The sequence below is a fragment of the Theropithecus gelada genome, chromosome 4, assembly GCF_003255815.1.
Source record: "Theropithecus gelada isolate Dixy chromosome 4, Tgel_1.0, whole genome shotgun sequence".
Classification (NCBI taxonomy): Eukaryota; Metazoa; Chordata; class Mammalia; order Primates; family Cercopithecidae; genus Theropithecus; species Theropithecus gelada.
In genome coordinates this window covers 47,452,924-47,473,635 of record NC_037671.1, presented here as the reverse complement: position 1 = coordinate 47,473,635, position 20,712 = coordinate 47,452,924, and the positions used below count along the sequence as shown (strand labels likewise).

The 20,712-nt window shown below is 35.4% G+C and overlaps 1 protein-coding gene and 1 pseudogene across 3 annotated transcripts in view; one reads left to right on the top strand and one right to left on the bottom strand.

The window, feature by feature from the left end:
• The window catches only part of SUPT3H (SPT3 homolog, SAGA and STAGA complex component), a 538,163-nt gene that overhangs the window by 251,281 nt on the left and 266,170 nt on the right, over window positions 1-20,712 (top strand). For all 3 annotated transcript variants that reach the window (XM_025383822.1, XM_025383821.1, XM_025383823.1), the window contains one exon: window positions 10,293-10,377. In XM_025383822.1, coding sequence (XP_025239607.1) covers window positions 10,293-10,377 — 85 coding nt within the window. The remainder of the gene's footprint in view (window positions 1-10,292; window positions 10,378-20,712) is intronic.
• LOC112623413 lies at window positions 17,043-18,285 on the bottom strand (annotated as a pseudogene).

Below are 20,712 nucleotides of genomic sequence, written 5' to 3'. Positions count from 1 at the left end.
AAAAAAAAAAAAAAAAAAAAAAAAAACCAAAAATTTAAATGACATGTTAAGAGAACCATATTGAGGGATAAAAATATCACGTGCAAAACTCAACATAAAGTATGATTCCAATTATGTTACATATATCTTAGATAATACATACATTATAAATAAAAGAAATAATATGTTAAGAATTTCAAAGTGAAATGAATATATGTTAAAATTTCAAGATTTTGGCTGGGTGTGGTGGCTCACGTCTGTAATCCTAGCAGACTAGGCTGAGTAGGCAGATCACCTGAGCCCACAAGTTCGAGATCAGCCTGGCCAACATGGCGAAAATCCATCTCTACAAAAAATACAAAAATTAGCTGAGTGTGCTGGTGCGTACCTGTAATCCCAGCTACTCAGGAGGCTGAGGTGGGGCGATCACCTGAGCCTGGGAGGTCAAGGCTGCAGTGAACTGTGATGGTGCCACTGCATGCCAGCCTGGGTGACAGAGTGAGACCCTGTCAGAGAAATAAATAAATAAATAAATAAATAAATAAATAAATAAATATTTCAAGATTGTAATACATTGGTGGAGATTTTAATTTGTCTTTTTTTTTTTTGAGCCGGAGTCTTGCTCTGTCACCCAGGCTAGAGTGCAGTGGCCAGATCTCAGCTCACTGCAAGCTCCGCCTCCCGGGTTCATGCCATTCTCCTGCCTCAGCCTCCCGAGTAGCTGGGACTACAGGCGCCCGCCACCTCGCCCGGCTAGTTTTTTTTTTGTATTTTTTAGTAGAGACGGGGTTTCATCGTGTTAGCCAGGATGGTCTCGATCTCCTGACCTCGTGATCCGCCCGTCTCGGCCTCCCAAAGTGCTGGGATTACAGGCTTGAGCCACCGTGCCCGGCTGTTTGTATAATTTTTAAGAGAGAGAGAAAGAAACATGCACGCAGTTGTGCCAAAATGTTAACAATTGGTGATTCTAGGTGAAGGATTTACAGGTGTTCATTTCACTTCAGCTTTTCTGTTGGTTAGGAATCTTTCAAAATAAAATGCAAGAAGAAGGAGAGGAAGGGAGGTTAGGCTGACAAGTTTGTGAAGGCAAACTTCCTTCAACGCTGTGAAAAATAATGAGCCTGTCATTCAGTATCTGAAATAAAAAGAGAAAACTTGATTTATTGCTTCTTATCATAAAGGAGAGATACATGCTGGTCAAGCACAGTTTGTTAGCAAGGCAGGCTGCTGATCTTCTTTCGAGTTTCCAGGAAGCATTGAGTTCAGGGATTGGTCGTGTTCTGGAGTTGACATAATCTATAAAAAGAGAGATGAGAATGTTGTTGATAGGTTGGCACTCAAGGGTGTGTTGACTGGAATGAGTCTGTTCCTGGTTCTGGTGGCTGTTTATTGCCATGGCTACAGAAAATCAGTCATGTCTTTAAGTTTGTGGGAACTTTGAAAATTCTCAGCTAGTATGATATTCAGTGCCTGGCATGATGTAAACCCAGTATTCAATAAATATTCATTGAATGTAAGTGAATTTTTTAAAAGCTCACAATATTTGCCATTATCACCACCATCATCATCTCATTGTTAGAAACTGAAGAACTTGGCTTTGAAGTTCTAACATCTTAGGCTGCATTTTATTTGGAATCCTCTCACTAAAGTCCTTAAAGTTATTTTGGAGGTTATTTTGTTTGTTTGTTTAAATCAGTGTTTCCTAAATTTTTTTCAATGCTGTGTAACTACATGGGCTTAGAAAAAGATTACATAGATAGTAAATACATTTAAAATCATTCTTTTCTTCTGAACCTCTCAGAGTGTCTAATATGGTAACATGCATTGCAAATCTAGTGAAGAATAAAATATGTCATTTTCCAAGTTAATTTAATTACAAAATACTTCTTTTTCTGGACACTGTCAATCTGAAAAATGTTGTTGCGGTATACCACATTTATATCCGTTTTATATTGATAATTTTCTGAAGATCTGCTAGTACAAAATTCTCTTATCTCTATGTGACTGTCTCATACCAAGTCATTCTGACTCTTACTGTTGCCGACTCCCCGGGTAAGTCTCTTAACTTTCTTGACTCTCACTGATCCCAGATTTATGTAATATGGGAGAAACTTTCCTTTTTGCATGCTTAACAGTTTGTTTTAAATGATAGGTGAGAAAAGTCCTTTATGACTATAAGGTGTTATTGTGATTGTAGTGTATCTGTTTTCAGTGTTATAGGAAGTTAGTTTTTTGACTAAATTTCAGTCAAAATAAGATAGTAAAGTCCATTAAATGTTTTGGAGGCCTAATGGACTTTGATTTAGCATGTTGTTGTACAATGAGTTCTGGATGAGGTAAAATTCCTAGCTTTTGCTTCTAACTGTACTTACGACCTTGAGATGGCTATTTAACCTCTTGGACTTTAATTTTCCATCTGTTTAAAATAGAATTAATGGACTACATAATCTTTTAGATTCTTTTTTTGACTAACATTCAATGATTGCTATACATATCTTTCCTGTTCCTCAAATAGGAAGGGTTTATAATAATTTGCTTTATGCTGCTATCAAGAGTTTGAAGATGGGAATATGTGCTTCTTAGAAATGTAGGATATATGAGGAAAAATGTCCTGTAAATTGTTAGAAGAAATTCATAAAGATATTCTGCTAGTTTTGTAAACTTTCTCAGATGCACATTTTCATACACTGTAGATGAGTTTTATGAGTTTTCTTGTAAATATTTATGGATGAGCTTTCTTATGTAAGTCTTGATTTTTAAAAAATTTTCTAATTTATGTATTTTTTCATTTCTTTAAAGCTATTTCTTTCACACATCAGATCTTAATAAATACATGTTTTAATATTTCACACTGTCTATCGCATACTTTACATTTCGTGATTCTGTTCTACATTTTTGTTCTGTCAGCTTTCTAATATACAAATTATTTAGTAATTCATTAGTTATATTGTTTATTGTGTCCTTTCTTCATTGGAATGTAAACTCGACTCATTTTTTGTCTGTTTTGTTCACTGATATATTCCAAGCCACCAGCACAGTGACTGACACATACCAGGCAATCAGTTAATATTTGTTGATTGAGTGATTAATACCTATAGGTAATATGTGTTTACCTGTTCAAAATTTTACACTGTCTTACCTTTTGTCTTAAACATATGTATATTAGTATATCTGTATTTTTTTACATCAGCATTATTTATTTTACTTCATAAATAATAACAATAATTTTGCTTTTTATGTATCTTCACATATTTATATTTATTTCATGGTGTTTTATAAAATTCTAAAAGTTTTCTCAAAGTTCTGTTAAATTATGTGAGTGCTTATCAGCCTCCTATTCACTGTAATTCCATTAGGGAGAAATTTTTGGGTATTATAGTAATACTTAGTCTATAAAAGTGTTATCAAAAAAATGCTTTGAAGGGGGGAAAAAAAAAACCTTTCTTTTGGGGACAGCAAGTTACCTAGAGCCTTCTTACACCAAGCAATAGTCACACAGCATCTATTCCAAAGTAATGTCAATTACCTGGGGTAGGAAAACGTCCAAAAAAGCCAGAGCTAATTTAAAAAAAAAAAAGAAAAAAGTAACTAGCTCCCAAGACCACAGCAATTACTTAACCACAGTATCCAGAATGATTTAACCCCATTAGAGTCTGTAGCCAGTGGTAAGTATTGAAAGCAATTCAGCATCCAAGAAGATGTACACATGGCAGTAAAGAAACATCTCTTTATCCTTTCTTTATGTTTGGTTTCTAGATGCTTTACGAGTAGATCTGCTTGTAGGTCTTGTGTGCTTGGTGACTGGCCCAGCAGGCTGTCTCACAGATCATCACCAAACCTATCCCCTTTGCTGCTTTTTCAGAATCTCTTTAATTAAAACTTTATCAGCCCTTCCCCTCTGTTAGAAACTTAGTCATTCCCCTCTATTCTTAATCAGGGCTTGGAAATTTAAAAACGAGTATTTTAGACTCAAAGTTAGACCTGTTAAATTCTTTTAATTGAAAAAGAATAATGTAGACTTCCGTGATAATATTTTCAACACCTCTTGCCTTTTTCTTTTTTAATTTAAGGGACAATGACATGTTTCTTAGAAATTATTTCCACATATAAGGCCAGGGATAAACTGTAGCCTTCATTTCCTTCCTCCAATTATTTTTATTTATTTATTTATTTATTTATTTATTTACTTTACTCATTTTTAACATGTTTTTCTTTTTCTTAATTTCATCATTTTTTCCACAGTTTACTCTGTACAATTTGATTTTCTCATAACAGTGTTGCCCCATTCTTGAAGACACAGTCTTTAAGATTTACGAATTATAGTTGAATCAGATATATGTGATTCAAAATAAAGTTTCTGAAAAGGTTTCTTTAAAATTATCTAATCTAGTCCCCTCCTTTTACTTGAGAAACTGAGGTGCCAGGAGAAGTTACCTGCCCATTGCAGCAGTTCTTAATAGCAGAGTGGGAACTAGAACCAGATCATTTCATGGTTACTGACTTTTCCTACTTTGTAGCTGATGGCCAGAATATAGTGTGACTTCTAGCAGCATTACTGTAATCTTTTTAGTTGGATACAAGCCCTGTGAACTTCATCGTTTTTTTCTGGGCTCAAATCTCTGGCTGGTCATTTAGTTTGGTGCTACTTCTTTCCCTGAGCGGGGGGCCATGACTACAGTGAGATGTCAGCTGGGCACCTACTCATCCACTGACTCTCATGAACTTCATCCTCAGTATCAGAGAATGGAAAAGCATTATCTTTAGATGAAGGAATTAATTTCCCATATACTATTTGTTTCTGTTTTGAGACTTTAGAACTGAAATAATAATGGTAATTGTTTGAAAGCAAATATATAAGTTTTATTTATTATTAATTCATTCCTTTAACAAATGAAACTGTTTTCTGGCTTGTCTTTTTTTTTTTTGGTGGAAAGTATGCCATGACCTTCTAATACTAATTAGGATGATTTACTTGGTAGAGAATAATTTGGAAAACCCCTCAATCCCAGGCAAACTAGGGTGATTGGTCATGCTGATAACAATAATGTATATATGTTAGTGAATGCTAAAAGATTTTCTAACACCAATAAATAAAATATATTTTTAAAAATACTGTTTTGGCCAGGGGCAGCGGCTCACGCCTATAATCCTAGCACTTTGGGAGGCTGAGGCGGGCGGATCACAAGGTCAGGAGTTCAAGACCAGCGTGGCCAACATGGTGAAACCCTGTCTCTACTAAAAATACAAAAACTAGCTGGGCATGGTGGCAGGTGCCTGTAATCCCAGCTACTCAGGAGGCTGAGGCAGGAGAATTGCTTGAAGCGGGGAGGCAGAGGCTGCGGTGAGCCAAGGTCACACCACTGCACTCCAGCCTGGGCGACAGAGCAAGACTGTGCCTCAAAAAAAAAAAAAAAATCATTTGTTTTATTTTTACTTCCTTTGGTATTTCTCTTTTGTGTTTGTTTTATGCGGTTTTTGTTATAATATTATATACATTTGTATAACTTGAAAATAAATACACACACATATGTACACACACTGTATATACTTGCTCAAAAAGTATTTATTTTCCCCTTATAGTTGATGCCATGAAAAGAGTTTGGAGTTGACTGCTTTTCGCAGTTGGGGATATGTAGACATGAGGAGGATGGGTCAATGGACACAACATCAAATACATGCATTTACATAGGGTCCAGAGGTTAGCAACAGATTTTGGCAAATGAAATGATGCTTTAGAATTTATAGAGAGATTAAAAGAGTATTGCTATATTTGGGTAGCATCTTGGCATAGATTACTAACCAAAGATGTCACATGTGGGCTCAACATAAGTAAGATAGTAAAGCTCCTTCATTTTTAAGAAATCTTTCTCTCTCTTTTTTTTTAAAAAAAGCTGATGTTAGAAACCACTGAAAAGGGGTTCTGTTGTTTTTTGAGAGCAAAATGACTAGATGTTGATTGTGTATTTTAATAGATGTCTATTTGAAGGATCTCCCCTAATTTTAGACAGTATTGGGCATATACATAACACAAAAATGTTAAAAGGGTTAGTCATAAATTCTGCTGGCTTTTTAAAACAGTATCCAATAGTTTTGTTCAGGATTCATCCTCCTGGATCTCAGTATAAGTATACAGAATAAAAAGTTTAACTTCATCTCATGAATGCCCTTGTTTGTTTCATACTTTCACTGTGTACCTATCAAGCGGATTGCAGAGTCAGTTGCCCTAGTTTGAACTGAGACATTTCATTCCAGGATTGAATAAAGCCAATGCTGTTTGCGTGAGAGGATAGAGTGTAAGTGGCTCCGCCCCCATCATTATGAAGTTGCTCTGGCCTTACTTGTAATCATGGCTGTCAGATTCACAGTGCTTCCTAAAATGGAGAATTGTGTGTTATAGCTACCGAGACTACTGCAGGAGAGCAGGAGAGGGGCAGCCTTTTCAGAAAGTTTCCTGATAGACCTTTAGTGGACTGTAGTCAGGAAGTACTGGTATTGTTACAGGCATCGAGACAGTATGTAAATGAACAGGGTATCAGATTCCATTGATTAGGACAAGACCCAGGGTAAGTCAGTCAAGACATCATAGCACTGGGAGGTAAGTCTTTAAAGGGGAAAAAAAATCAAAATAGTTGTATAAGTATCAATTACTAATCTGTCTTTAAGTGGCTTATAAGTAGTACATACATTGCCGAGCAAAAAAGGAAGTGACTGTGGCCAGGTATAACAGTTTTCATTTCTGTTTTCTGAAAACCACTGGAACAATGGCAGAAGTTATTTATAAAAGCTTTGGGAGAAAAACTGAAGTACCAATAACCCTGAAAATTAAAATAATATACTCATCAAATGATATACCTCATACCAGTCATTGTAGCTGATTTCAGTACTTAACTTTACATGTGTATGCTAATAAAAACTGTTTTTAGTACAAAGGTCTAACTTCCTCATAAAAGCTTAGGCAATTTGTGTATTTTATTGATAAAAGAAGTATTTACAGTTATTTAGCTTTGATAACTTTACACTTTTTTTTTAACAGTGACATTTGAAGTAACTTAGAATAAGGGAAGGAAAACCTTGTTCAGGTATTCCAAAGAAATAATGCGTGTATCAGTGAATACAACAGAGGATTTTTGCCTTTGTGGAGTTTGCTTTTTATTGTGGACTTTCTGTTCTCTTTTTGTTCTATTGGTTGTTTGCACCAAATAACATACTGTCTTAATGATTGTAGCTTTATATTAAGTCCTGTAGAAAATACTCTCCCATCTTGTACTTTAAAAGTGTTTTGACTATTCCTGTCTCTTTACCATCTCATATGATGTTTAGTACCAATTTATATTTCTTTTTAATTGCATCTTCTACCTTTATGTTAATGATGGCTTTTTGTAGATTGATCTTATAGCCAGAAAACTTGCTAACTTATTAATTCAAATAATTTTTTTCTTAATTTTTGGTTTTCTGTGTAGTTACTCATATTATCTGCATATAGGGACAGTGTAGTTTTCTCTTTTCCAATACTTTTATAGTTTTAGTCTTGTTTTATTGTTCTGACTATAATCTTAAATATTGACTGAAAGTGGTGATAATAGCCATCCTTATGTTGATTTAGTTCTTAAAGGCTTTAAATTCTTCTGTGTATGTGGTTTCCTGTCATGAGTGGTTGCTGGATTTTGTTGAGTGGTTTTCTTACATCTACTGAAATGATTATGTAGGGTTTTTTTTCATTTTCTAAAGTGATATAGTTATATTAATACATTTATTCAATATTGAGCTCTTCATTTCCTGGCTATGTTAGTCAAAGTTCTCTAGAAAAAAAATACAATCAGTAGAATTTTGTAAAGGAGATACAGACATACATATAAGATACACGCAGATGCATGCACATATACACACACATATCAAAACAAGGAGGAACTAATCATGACAATTACAGTCCTTGACTACAGGTGCACTCCATCATGCCCGGCTAATTTCTTTTGTATTTTAGTAGAAACAGAGTTTCACTGTGTTGCCCAGGCTGGTCTTGAACTCCTGAACTCATGCAATCCGACAGCCTCGGCCTCCCAAAGTGCTAGGATTACAGGTGTGAGCCACTGCACCCAGCCTATTTCTTTTTCTTACCTAATTGCTTTCACTGAAATTTATAGTATTGTGTTGAATAGAAGTGACAAAATTGGACATTGTGTTAATGCTCATCTTAGGGGAAAAGTTTTTAGTGTTTCACCATTAAGTCGGATGGTAGCTGTGAGTTTTTCATGTGTGGTCTTTATCAGATTGATAACTTTTCTGCATTAACTTTTTAAATGCTATTATTATGTTTTTCATTTCTATTTCTGTTTAGTGCTTTTTCAAAAATGACTAAGCATTTGGTAAGGTTTTTGTTGTCCTACATATACTTCTCATTTCTCTTTTAAAACCTGAATTACTCTAGTTAATAGATACTTATTTATTCAGGTAGGTGTAGGCTGTAGGTCTGATTCTGCGTTTTGTTGGTCCTGCTCCCTGTCATTCATGATGACTTGATTCCTGGTACACGTAGTGAATTTTGATTTTGAATTTATGGTCCTTGATATGTCATCCATGGGAGTTCTTTCAGTTATTTGTTTGAAATACGTTCTTCAAGAAATGAGTTGCATTTGTTTCTACAAGGTACCTGTGGGCACCATCAATATAAATCACTTTAAATCAATGCTTGACCTTTTTTTAAGACTATATGGCCAGCAGATACTCTGGCACCATGGAAGTGAATTTATGGTTAACAATTCCTAGGGAATATTTTTTCCTCTGCCACTCAAAGCTTCGGGTGAGGTAGGCAAAGTGCATTCTCTGGAATGGGTATTTTCCTAGTTCACACATTGAGGGTGACACCGTCACTGGATGTTAGATTTCTCGATGTTATATTGGAGTCTCAAACTGATTTCCTGCCTTTCTTGTGGTCCCCACGTTCTTCCTATACCTTGAATTCTGTACTAGTTCAATATAGACTGTAGGTTACTGTGATTAGGTAGATACCTTCAGAATAAATTTTGAAGGTTCAGTGCTCTATTATAGAACTGTTTTTTCATCTTGTCTGACTTTGGTTTTGTCTTCCCTATTGCTGGTTGAAGCATACTCTAAATATAAATTTTTAATATATTATGGTGCATTTTGAAGTGTTCTTTACCAAGAAGGTATTCTTTGCACATCCAGTCTACTTTTAAGTTTTAAGAAGAGGACTTTTAAGGCCAGCCTTTTTAATCCATTCTTGAAAATCTGCTTATTCAATGGTATTTACATAAATTTTTCTTATCAATTTTCAAAGCTGATTACATCATACACTTTTATACCTTTCTATGTGGCTCTTACTAGCTCTTGTATTGGTAATTGGGATGTGATTACATGATTTACTGGTTGCCAGTGTTGTGAAGTAGTTGTTAGTATTTTGCATTTTGAAACAATAAATTCTCCTTAAAAAATACTGTACGAGCCGGGCACGGTGACTCACGCCTGTAATCCCAGGACTTTAGGAGGCCGAGGTGGGTGGATCACCTGAGGTCAGGAGTTCAAGACCAGCCTGGCCGACATGGTGAAACCCCGTATCTACTAAAAATAAAAAAGTAGCCAGGCGTGGTGGCACGAGTCTGTAGTCCCAGCTACTCAAAAGGCCGTGGTAGGAGAATTGCTTGAACCCGGGAGGCGAAGGTTGCAGTGAGCCGAGATCGTGCCACTGCATTCCAGCCTGGGCAACGGGGTGAGACTCTGTCTTAAAAAAAAAAAAAAAAAAAAAAACTGTACAAATCCAGAAATAGCATAGATAACACTGCACTTTTCTTTTGAAGTTGCAACTTGTGTAGGAAAGACTTTCTTTTCTTTTTTTTCTTTTTTTTTCTTTTTAAGCAGGGTCTGACTGTGGCCCATGATGGAGTACAGTGGCATGACCTTGGCTTACTACAACTTCTGCTGCCTGGGCTCAAGCCATCCTCCCACCTCAACCTCCCAAGTAGCTGGGACTACAGGCACCTGCCACTGCTTCTGGCTAATTTTTGTATTTATTGTAGAGACGGAGTTTCACCATGTTATGCAGGCTAGTAACCAACTCTTGGGCTCAAGTGATCCTCCCGCTCTGGCCTCCCAAAGTGCTGGGATTAAAGGTGTGAGCCACCACGCCTGGCCAAGGTTTTATATTCTTCGTCTAGAGAAAATTGCACACCCATTCAGATATTTGAGCAAACAATTTATATTCTCCTTATTAAACTGATTCATGTAATAAATATCTTTCACTTTTTGCCATTCTTAGTTTTATAGTCCTTAATATTGGTGTGTTTAAAATTATTTTGCAGGTATTCTTTAGGTGATGCTAGAAGGCCTCTTCATGAAACAGCAGTTTTGGTAGAAGATGTGGTACATACTCAGTTAATTAATCTGGTAAGAACATATATAATTTGATTCGGTATCTCTTCTCTGCGTTCTTTTAATAGGATTGTAACCCAACACTTTAAAAATATTTTATTTACAGCTGGAATTCTTTTTTGTTAGCATTATTGAAGTATAATTTATATATAACAAAATTTACTGGTTGAATGCATAATTTGCTGAGCCTCAACCATGGAATATTATAATATAAACTTATAACACAATCATGATATCGAAAATTTCCATCATCTAAAACAAACCCTTGTTCCCCTGGGCGGTCAGCAGCCGTCATCATGACAGCAAAAAGTTTTGACTCACTGAAGGCTCAGATGGTTGTTAGCATTTTGTAACAATAAATTATTTTTAAATTAAGGTATGTACATTATTTTTTAGACAATGCCAGTTGACAAGTTCATAGACTATAGTATAGTGTAAACATATTTTTTATATGCACTGAGTAACCTCATAATTTGACTGTATGCCTACTCTGTACCCACAAAAATTAAAAGTTAAAAAATTAAAAAAAAATTTGGCTCATTTTATTACAGTGGGGGGTAACTGAACTTACAGTATCTCTGAGGTATGCCTGTACCATTAGAAGGCAACATGAGGAATTCACTCATGTTGCCTTCTAATCCTTGCATGATTTTATTTTTACATTTAGCTCATTCATGTAGTTGTTGTTTATTCCTGTTATTTTGTGAGATGTGGATCTAATTTTATCCTTTTTCAAATGGGAACTCAGTTTTACCATCACTGTGTATTTAAAAATTTATCTTTTCCTTAGTGATTTGAAATGCCTTCTTTATAATATACTAAATTTATATATATATAGGTATCTGTTTCTCATTGTATATGCTATACTAATGGTTTAGTATATGTATATCCTAGTATGGCATTGTTTATTACAGGTTTTATAGTGTATTTTAATGATTATTAGGGCTAAACTTACTTGTAGTTTTTCTTTTTTTTCAGTATGTTCCCAGCTATTCATGTATATTTATTGCTCATCATGAATATTAGTAGCAACTTGTCTAGCTAATAAAAATTTTTATTGGTATGTTTATTGAGATTACATTATTTTATAAGTTAAGGAGAACTGCATCTTTAAAATCTTGAAACATTCTATGAATAGGGGATATCTACATTTGTTTGAGACTACTTTTGTGTCTTTCAGTTGTGTTTTAATGTTTTTATTCTCTTAGCTTCACACATTTATTGTTGTTTGTTTTTTTAACTATTTTATCTTCTTCATTGCTATTGTTAATGGATATTTTCTATAATTATATAATTTTATAATTATATAAAACATTCAAAAGTTTAATGAAATGCATACATCTACAGATTCAAGATGAGCCAACTCCGTTTAGAACAAATTAAAAGAAATCCATGTTCAAACTGCTGGACAATAAGAACATAATACAAATCTTAAAGCGTAACAGGCTTATCATCATAGGGGAAGGATGATTTGAAAGACAGTGGAATTCTTATCAGAAAACAGGCAGGCTAGAATGAAATGGCACAACAGTTTTAAAGTACTGAATGTAGAATATTAGGTTGACTGTTCTTTTTCTCTATCTTTCTATAGCCTTCTCCCCTTCTGTACATGTCCTCCTGTCTTACAAGGACACCAGATATTTATTCTTTAGTGGTATTGTTATTCATATTAAATCTATGTATGTTACCATTTTTATATTACAGTGTTATAACTTTTCTTTTAAAGTCAAATGCTTTTAAGGAATGTAGACAAAAAAGAAGCAGCATATGGGCTATTTTGTATTTACCCACATATCTACCATTTCCCATGCTCATTATTCCTTCTCACAGATTGTAGTTGCCATTTCAGTCTTTTCCTTCATCTTGAAGAAGCCTTGTAACTTTTTTTTTGGTACAGCTGTGCTGATGATGAAGTCTCTTACGTTTCTTTCATCCGAACATATCTTTATCTTTATTCTTTAAGTATGTTCTTCCCTGCATGGAATTCTATGTTGATAATCTTTTCCTTTTAGCTCTTTGAATATTTCATTCTAATATTTTCTGACCTACATTAGTTTCTGACAAGTTAACTGTTATTCATTTGTTCCCCTGTATGTAACATGTTTTTTTCTGGCTGCTCTCAAGATTTTTTCCTTATCTTTTGCTTTGGGTAGTTTTATCTCTAGGACTGATTTTTTTAAATCATTATTTTTCTTGTTGAACACTAGGTATCAATTTGTGGAAGTTTTCAGCCATAAGTTTTACCATTTGACATTATTTCACAAGGCTCTCAGGGCCTTTAGTGTTTCTCTAAACTTTTTCTGCCCCTTTTTATTCTGTTGTTTTGTTTTATTTGACTTTTGTAATTCCTATTGCTTTACCTTTAAGTTTACTACTTTTTCTGCCATCTCTAATATGCTAGTCAGTGCTAGCGTTTTTTTCAGTGAAGTCCATAGTATTTTCTATTGCAGTATCTGTTTGAAAATGTATCTTAGTGGGTTATAAACCCCTTTTGAATTATGGGTACATACTTTTATATTCTATTTTAAATATTGAAGTTGGAATATTATTTTATGACTGCTACACTAGTATAAACAAGAAATAGTATGTGCCTTTACTTATAATGAGAGATCCTCTTATTACAATATATGCTTACCTCTCCTTACCCATTTAATATTTGAATGAAAGTTTTGATGCCTATATGTGAGATTCATCCTGTCCAGATTCCACTAAATATTACATTGAATGATATACCTAACTAGAGGAAAACTTTGTTATGTTACCTCTACAATATCCAGGCATGTGTCAGAGTCAGTTCTTTAGAGGAAAGGAAGATTTATAGAGAACAGTTATTTTCAAAAAGTCAGTCCTTTTTTTACCGTGGAATATCATGTAGTCATGACAAATTATATGTGTGTGTTTTGTAGTCTTCATTTAAATCTCTTTGTAGTTCTTTATCCATTTGCCTATTAAGATGAGTTTTTTCCTGTAATTCTTTGAACATTTTTTTTTTTTTTTGAGACGGAATCTCACTCTGTCATCTAGGCTGGAGTGCAGAGGCATGATCTCGGCTCACTACAACCTCCACCTCCCAGGTTCAAGCAATTTCGTCAGTCTCTTGAATAGCTGAGATTACAGGTGTGCTACCATGCCCAGCTAATTTTTTGTATTTTTAGTAGAGACAAGGTTTCACCATATTGGCCAGGCTGACCTCAAACACCTGACCTCAGGTGATCTTTCCACCTCAGGTGATCTGTCCGCCTCAGCCTCCCAAAGTGCTGGTATTACAGGCGTAAGCCACCACGCCTGGTCAACATCTTTATAATAACTTTACTGAAGTATTTATAGTCTAAATTCAGTAACTGTACCACATTGGAAGCCATTTATCTTGACTCTGCTTTTTACTTACTAGGTGTCATTCTTTTGGTTTTTTTTTTTTTTTTTTTTTTTTGCAGGTATAATAATTTTTTTTTAAAGTGGATATTTTATATAATACATTATTGTGACTCTTCTGAAGACTTTTTGTTGGTTTTATTGTAGCTGGCAGGTAACATGCCTGGACATAAAATGTTCTCTCTCCCATATTGTAGACAGCGACTCACCTGTCTCCTTAATTCTTGTTGCTTTCTGCTGCTGTTTTTGATTTTTCCCCTTTTGTCTCCTTAAACTTGTACGTTTTCCTCTTTTGTCTCTCTCTTAAACTTGTACATTTGAACTCTTGAGAAGAAAGGGAAAAATAATAGGCAAATTGTTTTTTAAGTGTTGATACTCCCTTAGTGTAGAATATTATGTAACCAGTATACATTATATTTGTTAGTTTTTTATAATATTAAATTTTTTGTTGAAATTACCTAGAACAAAATCTATGTTTTGTTTTCTTTTTTCAGTTCTTTATGTTTTGTCAAATATGCAGTCTTATAACCACAACTAAAATTGATTCAGAACAGTTCCATCCTTCCCCCCAAAATTCTCTCATTCTACCCGTTGTCAATCTTTTCTACCCCAACCCTCTGCCACCATGAGGTCTCCATTGTTGGTCACGGAAGAAGACTTCTCTTTTAATTCTTTTTGTCTATGCTTGGTAAGCAGTTCCTAGATTTATACTCCCTTTGAATTCAGTACAGGGGATATGAGTAGAAAATAAAAACTCACTGCCAGGTTTATTTTTGCTTTTATTATCATTTTTAATAGACACATAATAATTGTACCTATTTATGGGGTACAGTGTGTTATTTTGACACATGTATACAATGTGTAATGATCATATCAGGGTATTTAGCATATTCGCTTCCTTAAACATTTAGGATTTCTTTGTATTGGGAATATTCAAAATCCACTCCTAGCTATTTGGAAATACACAATAAATTGCTGCTATTATGGTCACTATATAATGCTATAGAACACTAGAACTTATTTCTCCTATCTGTTTATCTGTGAACAACTCTTTGGCTATGCCTTGCTCTCCACCTCACCTCTAGAAACTACTATTCTATTCTCTACTATTATGAGATCAACTTTGTTGTTGTTGTTGTTGTTGTTGTTTTGGAGATGGAGTTTCGCTCTTGTTGCCCAGGCTGGAGTGCAATGGCACGATCTCGGCTCACCGCAACCTCCGCCTTCCGGATTCAAGTGATTCTGCTGCCTCAGCCTCCCAAGTAACTGGGATTATAGGAATGCGCCACCATGACCAGCTAATTTTGTATTTTTAGTAGAGACAGGGTTTCTCCATGTTGGTCAGGCGGGTCTCAAACTCCCGACCTCAGGTGATTTGTCCACCTCGGCCTCCCAAAGTGCTGGAATTACAGGTGTGAGCCACCGTGCCTGGCCAACTTTTTTACCTTTCATATATCAGTGAGAACATGTGATATTTATCTTTCTGTGCCTGGCTTATTTCTCTTAACATAATGTCATTTAAGCTCATTTATGTTGCCACAAATGACAGAATTTCCTTCTTTTTTATGGTGAAATAGTATTTCATTGTGAATATATACCACATTCTTGATATCCATTCATCTGTTGATGGACACTTCAGTTATTTCATGTCTTGGCTATTGTGAGTATTGCTGCAATAAACATGTGATCGCAGCTGTATCTTCGGCATACTATTTTCCTTTGTATATGGACCCAGTGGTGGGATCGCTGGATCATATGATAATTCTATTTTTAGTTTTTTATTGTTTTCCATAATGGTTATACTAATTTACATTTCAATAAGAAGTGTATAAGACATTCCCTTTCTCCTCCTCATTGCTAGCATTTGGTATTATTAATTATAACATTGTTTTTGATAATAACCATTCTAATAATTAGGGTAAGGTGATTATTTCATTGTTGTTTTCATTTGCATTTCCCTGATGATTAGTGACATTTGGAGTGTTTTCATGTACCTGTGGGCTATTTATGTCTCTCTCTTTTTTTTTTTTTTTTTAAGTACAGGGTCTTGCTATGATGCCTAGACTGGTCTCAAACTCCTGGGTGCAAGCCATTTTCCCCCCTCAGCCTCATGAGTAGCTTGTATTACAGGTGTGTGTCACTCCACCCAACTGGTCTTTTGAAAGATGTTGATTCAGACCTTTTGCCTATTTTTTAAATTGGATTTTTCATTTAATTTGCTTTTAAGTTCCTTGGATATTAGTCCCTTGTCGGAAGAAATTCAAGCATTTTCTCTCTTCTTGCAGGTTGTCTCGTAACTCTTGATTTTGTGTAGAAGATTTTTAGTTTAATATAATCCCATTTGTCTATTTTTTGTTTTGTTGCCTGTACTTTTGAGGTCAATTTCATAAAATATTTTCCCAGAACAATCTCTGAAGCGTTTTCCTCTATGCTTTCTTCTAGTAACTTAATAGTTTTGGGTCTTAGATTTTAAGTCTTTCATCCATTTTGAGTTGATTTTTTGAGTATGGTGAGAGATAGGGGTCTAGTTTATTTTTCTGCATATAAGCATCCAGTTCTTCCAGCACCGTTTATTGAAAAGACTCACCATTCTCGGGAATATTCTTGTCTTTATTTGTTCTGATATGTGGGAATCCCTATCTGGCTAAGCCTTTAGCCACACAATCTCAAATGGTATGTAAATGGCCCTGAGGTGTTCTTTGCACATCAAAGTTAATTTTTTTTAATTATCCTGAAAACAAAAGTGTAAATGAGGTCATCATTTCATTTTCAGATTGTCATTTACTGTTTTGAATGGTTTTCTGCTTTAATAAATTATTAGGTATTTTTTACTTTTTCATGTTTTATTCATTTATTTAGTACACTTATTTATTGACACTACTATAGCTCTAGTTATAGTGATACAAAGACGAATAAGAGTTCACAGTTTTGTCAGGTACATAAACACATAGAAGGTAATTTTAAAACATTATGGTAAGTGGTAATGCTGATATCCAGAGTGAGTTGAGGGTTTTAAGAAGAGTTACCTATCCTAGGTTGGAATTCTTCATGTATTTGTATATTCATGTCTCTAATAAATGATAAATCTTTCATAGGATTCAACATGTATTTATTGAGTTGAATTGAGGGAAGTAAGCATCGGAATAGAGGTTATAAACTGTTGACCCAAAATGTGACATAAAAAACATGTTTTATTCCATTTGCAGTATGAGTTTTTTTTGGAAGGAAAACATATTTATTCCAAGATTCATTGATTGGAATTTTTAAGTGTTCTTTCTTCCATAGAGCCCCAGAGTGTTGATAGTGTGCTAGGGGTTCCTATGTTTTCCCATCCTCTGAGGGTCATGAGATAGATAGTGGATTAATCCTGGAGTCCTCATGAAAGGAAGGGGTGGTCCCATTGAGATGAATATATGTAGCCTAAATCCTAGGGTTGGAGGTGTAGAAGACTAGGGGCTGGTGGCTGGGCAGTGTTCACCACAGCTGGAGGACCATGTTGGGGCAGGTTGAAGCAGTTGGCAGATGCATCTTCTGCTGCTGTAGGAAGAGGAAGAGCTCATGGCAGTGCTGGAATAGGCTGTAGCTGGATCCCAGAGTCTGCCATCTGTTCTGTTTTTCTTTTCCTCTGGATCCTTGGGATCTTCCCCATTTTATGTTGAGTCTACAGCCATTGACAATCAACTTATTAAAGGACTTCTCAGCAGCCACTTCTGCAGACTGCCCTGTGGAAACCTGGATGAAAGCACACTGCTCTCTCTGAACAACAGTAATCATCTGCATCTCTCCAAACTGGTAGTGATGATGTCTTAGATCTGTCTCAGAAATGGTATTACCCAGACTACCAATATATAGTGAGGATAACCTTGTCCTCTGATGGGTCCAGATGGGGCATGGTTGAAGCCTACTTTAGATGCTTATCTGTTTCTGGATCATTGATTCCATAATATTTGTGTGTAATATTCTGATCGGCAAGGGGATCATCTGGATCTATAGGCTTCTTATGTCTGCATGGACATTCCTCTCCTCTCTTACACTCTTCTTTCACCCAGAAGGAGCAAAGGTGGGGCTTACTCCTTTGGTAGGAGGGTGTGGTCCAAGCTGGATTGAGTAGCATGTCACTGGTCAGTGTGGCTTTTTCCCCAGCAGGCAAACTGGCCATGTTCCATCAGAGCTAGAAATCCCTGTTTCTCATATTCTACATGTAGAACTCTTTTTTGACATCTGACTTTGGCAGGTCACCTTCAGAAGACAATTCTGCATCATTAACCTGGATGGGCAGTCTGTGCTTTAGGTCTTAAGATTTAGGCCTAACAGACATGCTTCAGTTTGTTGCAGGTTTGGCACACTTCTGTCTTCTTGAAATGCATGTGGACCCCAGGGCACAAGCAAAACACTGAATGACCTGGCACAAATTTTGCGTTCCTTCCTGCTTTTTTCTTTGGCTATTTAATATGTATAGATTTCTGCAAGACATTCCTGGCACAGAACAAGAAAGTCCGCCCCCTCCCAGTTCTGTTTGTTGTAAGCTTGGGAACCCAGAGAGATCACCATCTTTGGAGCATCTGGAGGCAGTGGTAGCTATTGAGGTGGAAGAGAGGACCGCCACAATCCTATCAGACCCAGCCCCAAATTTCATGATTTTTCTGCAAGAATAATGAAATGGATGACCTTGCAGTCCAGTTTTTTCATAAGTGTCTTTATCCAGTATGAAATTAATTTCCCTGTTAATGATAGGTCTTTCTAAGAAGAGAGTGAGTTTGGAGAGAAGAAGATACAAGGAGAGACTTTCAGTTTATAAAAACCTGTATGTCTTTTTATACAGTATATATATTTTTATCATTAGAGATAGAAGAAACATGAGTGTTGGTACTACTGTGTAGAAGAACAGCAGTATTACCTTCATCAATATTTGCATTTGCATAGCAGGAACCTTTGGGAACCCATTGTGGCTATAGTCACTTGTAATTGTGACAGTGGATCTCTTTGAGACGTCAGTGGCATGACTTTATGAGGCCACAGTTGAATTTCTCACAAATCAGCAAGTGGCTGGGAGCCTCTCACAGCCTGCATAGGGCTCCCTTGTGCCAGCCCTTCTTAAGCTAGGTGGGATGCCCCCCTTTATCACACCTCTTTCTTCTGCTTTTGCTTCTGTGGCAGCTCAAGAAGTTGTGAGCCATCATCACTTCTCCTGGAGGGCATGGACTTCTCTCTCTCAGAGTTTCTGGGAAGCCAGAAAATTTGCGGCTGGGCTTGACACTTGTGTCCTGTGGCAAACTTCCTGACTAAAGCGGTGGCTTTCAATTAGCATGGTCCATGAAACACCAGTATTCAAAAGAATGTTCAGGGATACCTCCTATTTGAGGAAGAGAAGAAAGTGGGGTTCTGAGATCCCGGCCCCAAATTCAACCTGAATAGTTCCTGTTTGATCATTTGTGTATTGTATATTTCTGTCAGTCAAAAATTTTTGAAGTCCATCTTTGATCAGTATTATCTTTTCATCATTTCACTATGTATAGGATAACAAGTTCCACAAGATTGATGCCTGATATATATTATACTACACTCTTTTTGTCCTACAGCATTTTTTTTCAGGATCAGTTATGTCAGCCTTTTGGCTCCTCAAAATTTTGTTTTGAGACTATGGATAAATATATTTCTAGCTGTTATCTCCTGATATATATCAGAATAGAATATAGCGCCTCAAAGTAGGTACAGCTGTGTTTTTGACAAGGCTTATTATGATACACTTTCATTTAAAAAAAAAATGCCTCCCTTAGTCAATACAGATTTTTATTGAATATCTAGTGTTGATATTTTGTTGAATATCAACTGCCAATGATAATGGACATGTTTTAGATCATTTTGGCAGTAGGTACATATTGTTTCATTGGGGAATACTACAGTAAGACTGGCAATAAACTACATTTAGAAGCTTTTACTTAAATCATTTGTTTCGTCTCCTCTTTCTTTGACCTGTTGTTGCCATGTGGAATCTATATCCTCTCATCTGACCCGTAATTCTCATCCAGTGCTTCACCTAGGCCTGTGCTTCATTTTAAGTAATTTCACCTTCTTCCACTCTTTTCCACTTGTTAAGTTGTGGATGTCTTAGGCCTGAATAGACTGTTCTTCCCTGAAGTTTTGCACATAGATTATAAAGTATGTTAAATAATGAAAATATGTCATCTAAAATCTATATAATGCTTTCAATTTTACTACAGGAACAAATTAGAACAATAAAGTTATAGAATTTTAAAGTTGAATTACACTTGAGAAATTATTTAAACCAGCCCTTTTGAGCCAAATGAAATTGACATTTTTACAGGCTATGAATGATTGAATATTGGTGATTTGATATGATTCAATGCAATACAAATTAGAAATTTTCACTAGAGAAAGGTTTCAAACTCTTAGTTTTCTTATTTTGTTATGTTGCAATGCTAATTACTTTTTACTGTAGTTATAAAGCATCAGAAAGATTTTATATATATATTATATATATATATGTATATATATGAAGGACTTAATGGGATTCCTGGAACATTAAGAGCTTCCCTTCTCTAGGTTACTAGTAACAGTAGTAATAGTTGCTATTGTTATTAATAATGGGGCTATTTCATGGCATGATTGAGATGAGAAATTGATTAGAAAATTTCCAAGAATTTCACATTTACCAGAGAGATGCAAACTTTTTCATATCCTAAGCTTCCTTATCCCTCACTTTCCAGGTTGAGTTAAATCACATTTGAAGTAAATAGAGATTTGTGCCAAGTGCAAATTATGTTTGAATTGGTATTATGATGCTGTCCATATCTCTTTCAAGTTCAAAAAGTAATGATTTCAGATGGCTGTATGGCTGCTTTCGTTTCTCTGTTCATTCAAAGTTAAATATCGAAAGAATCACTACATTTTATGCATAGAATATAATTATCTACCATTCCACTTAAAAATCATATTAGAGTTTCACTGTATGAATCT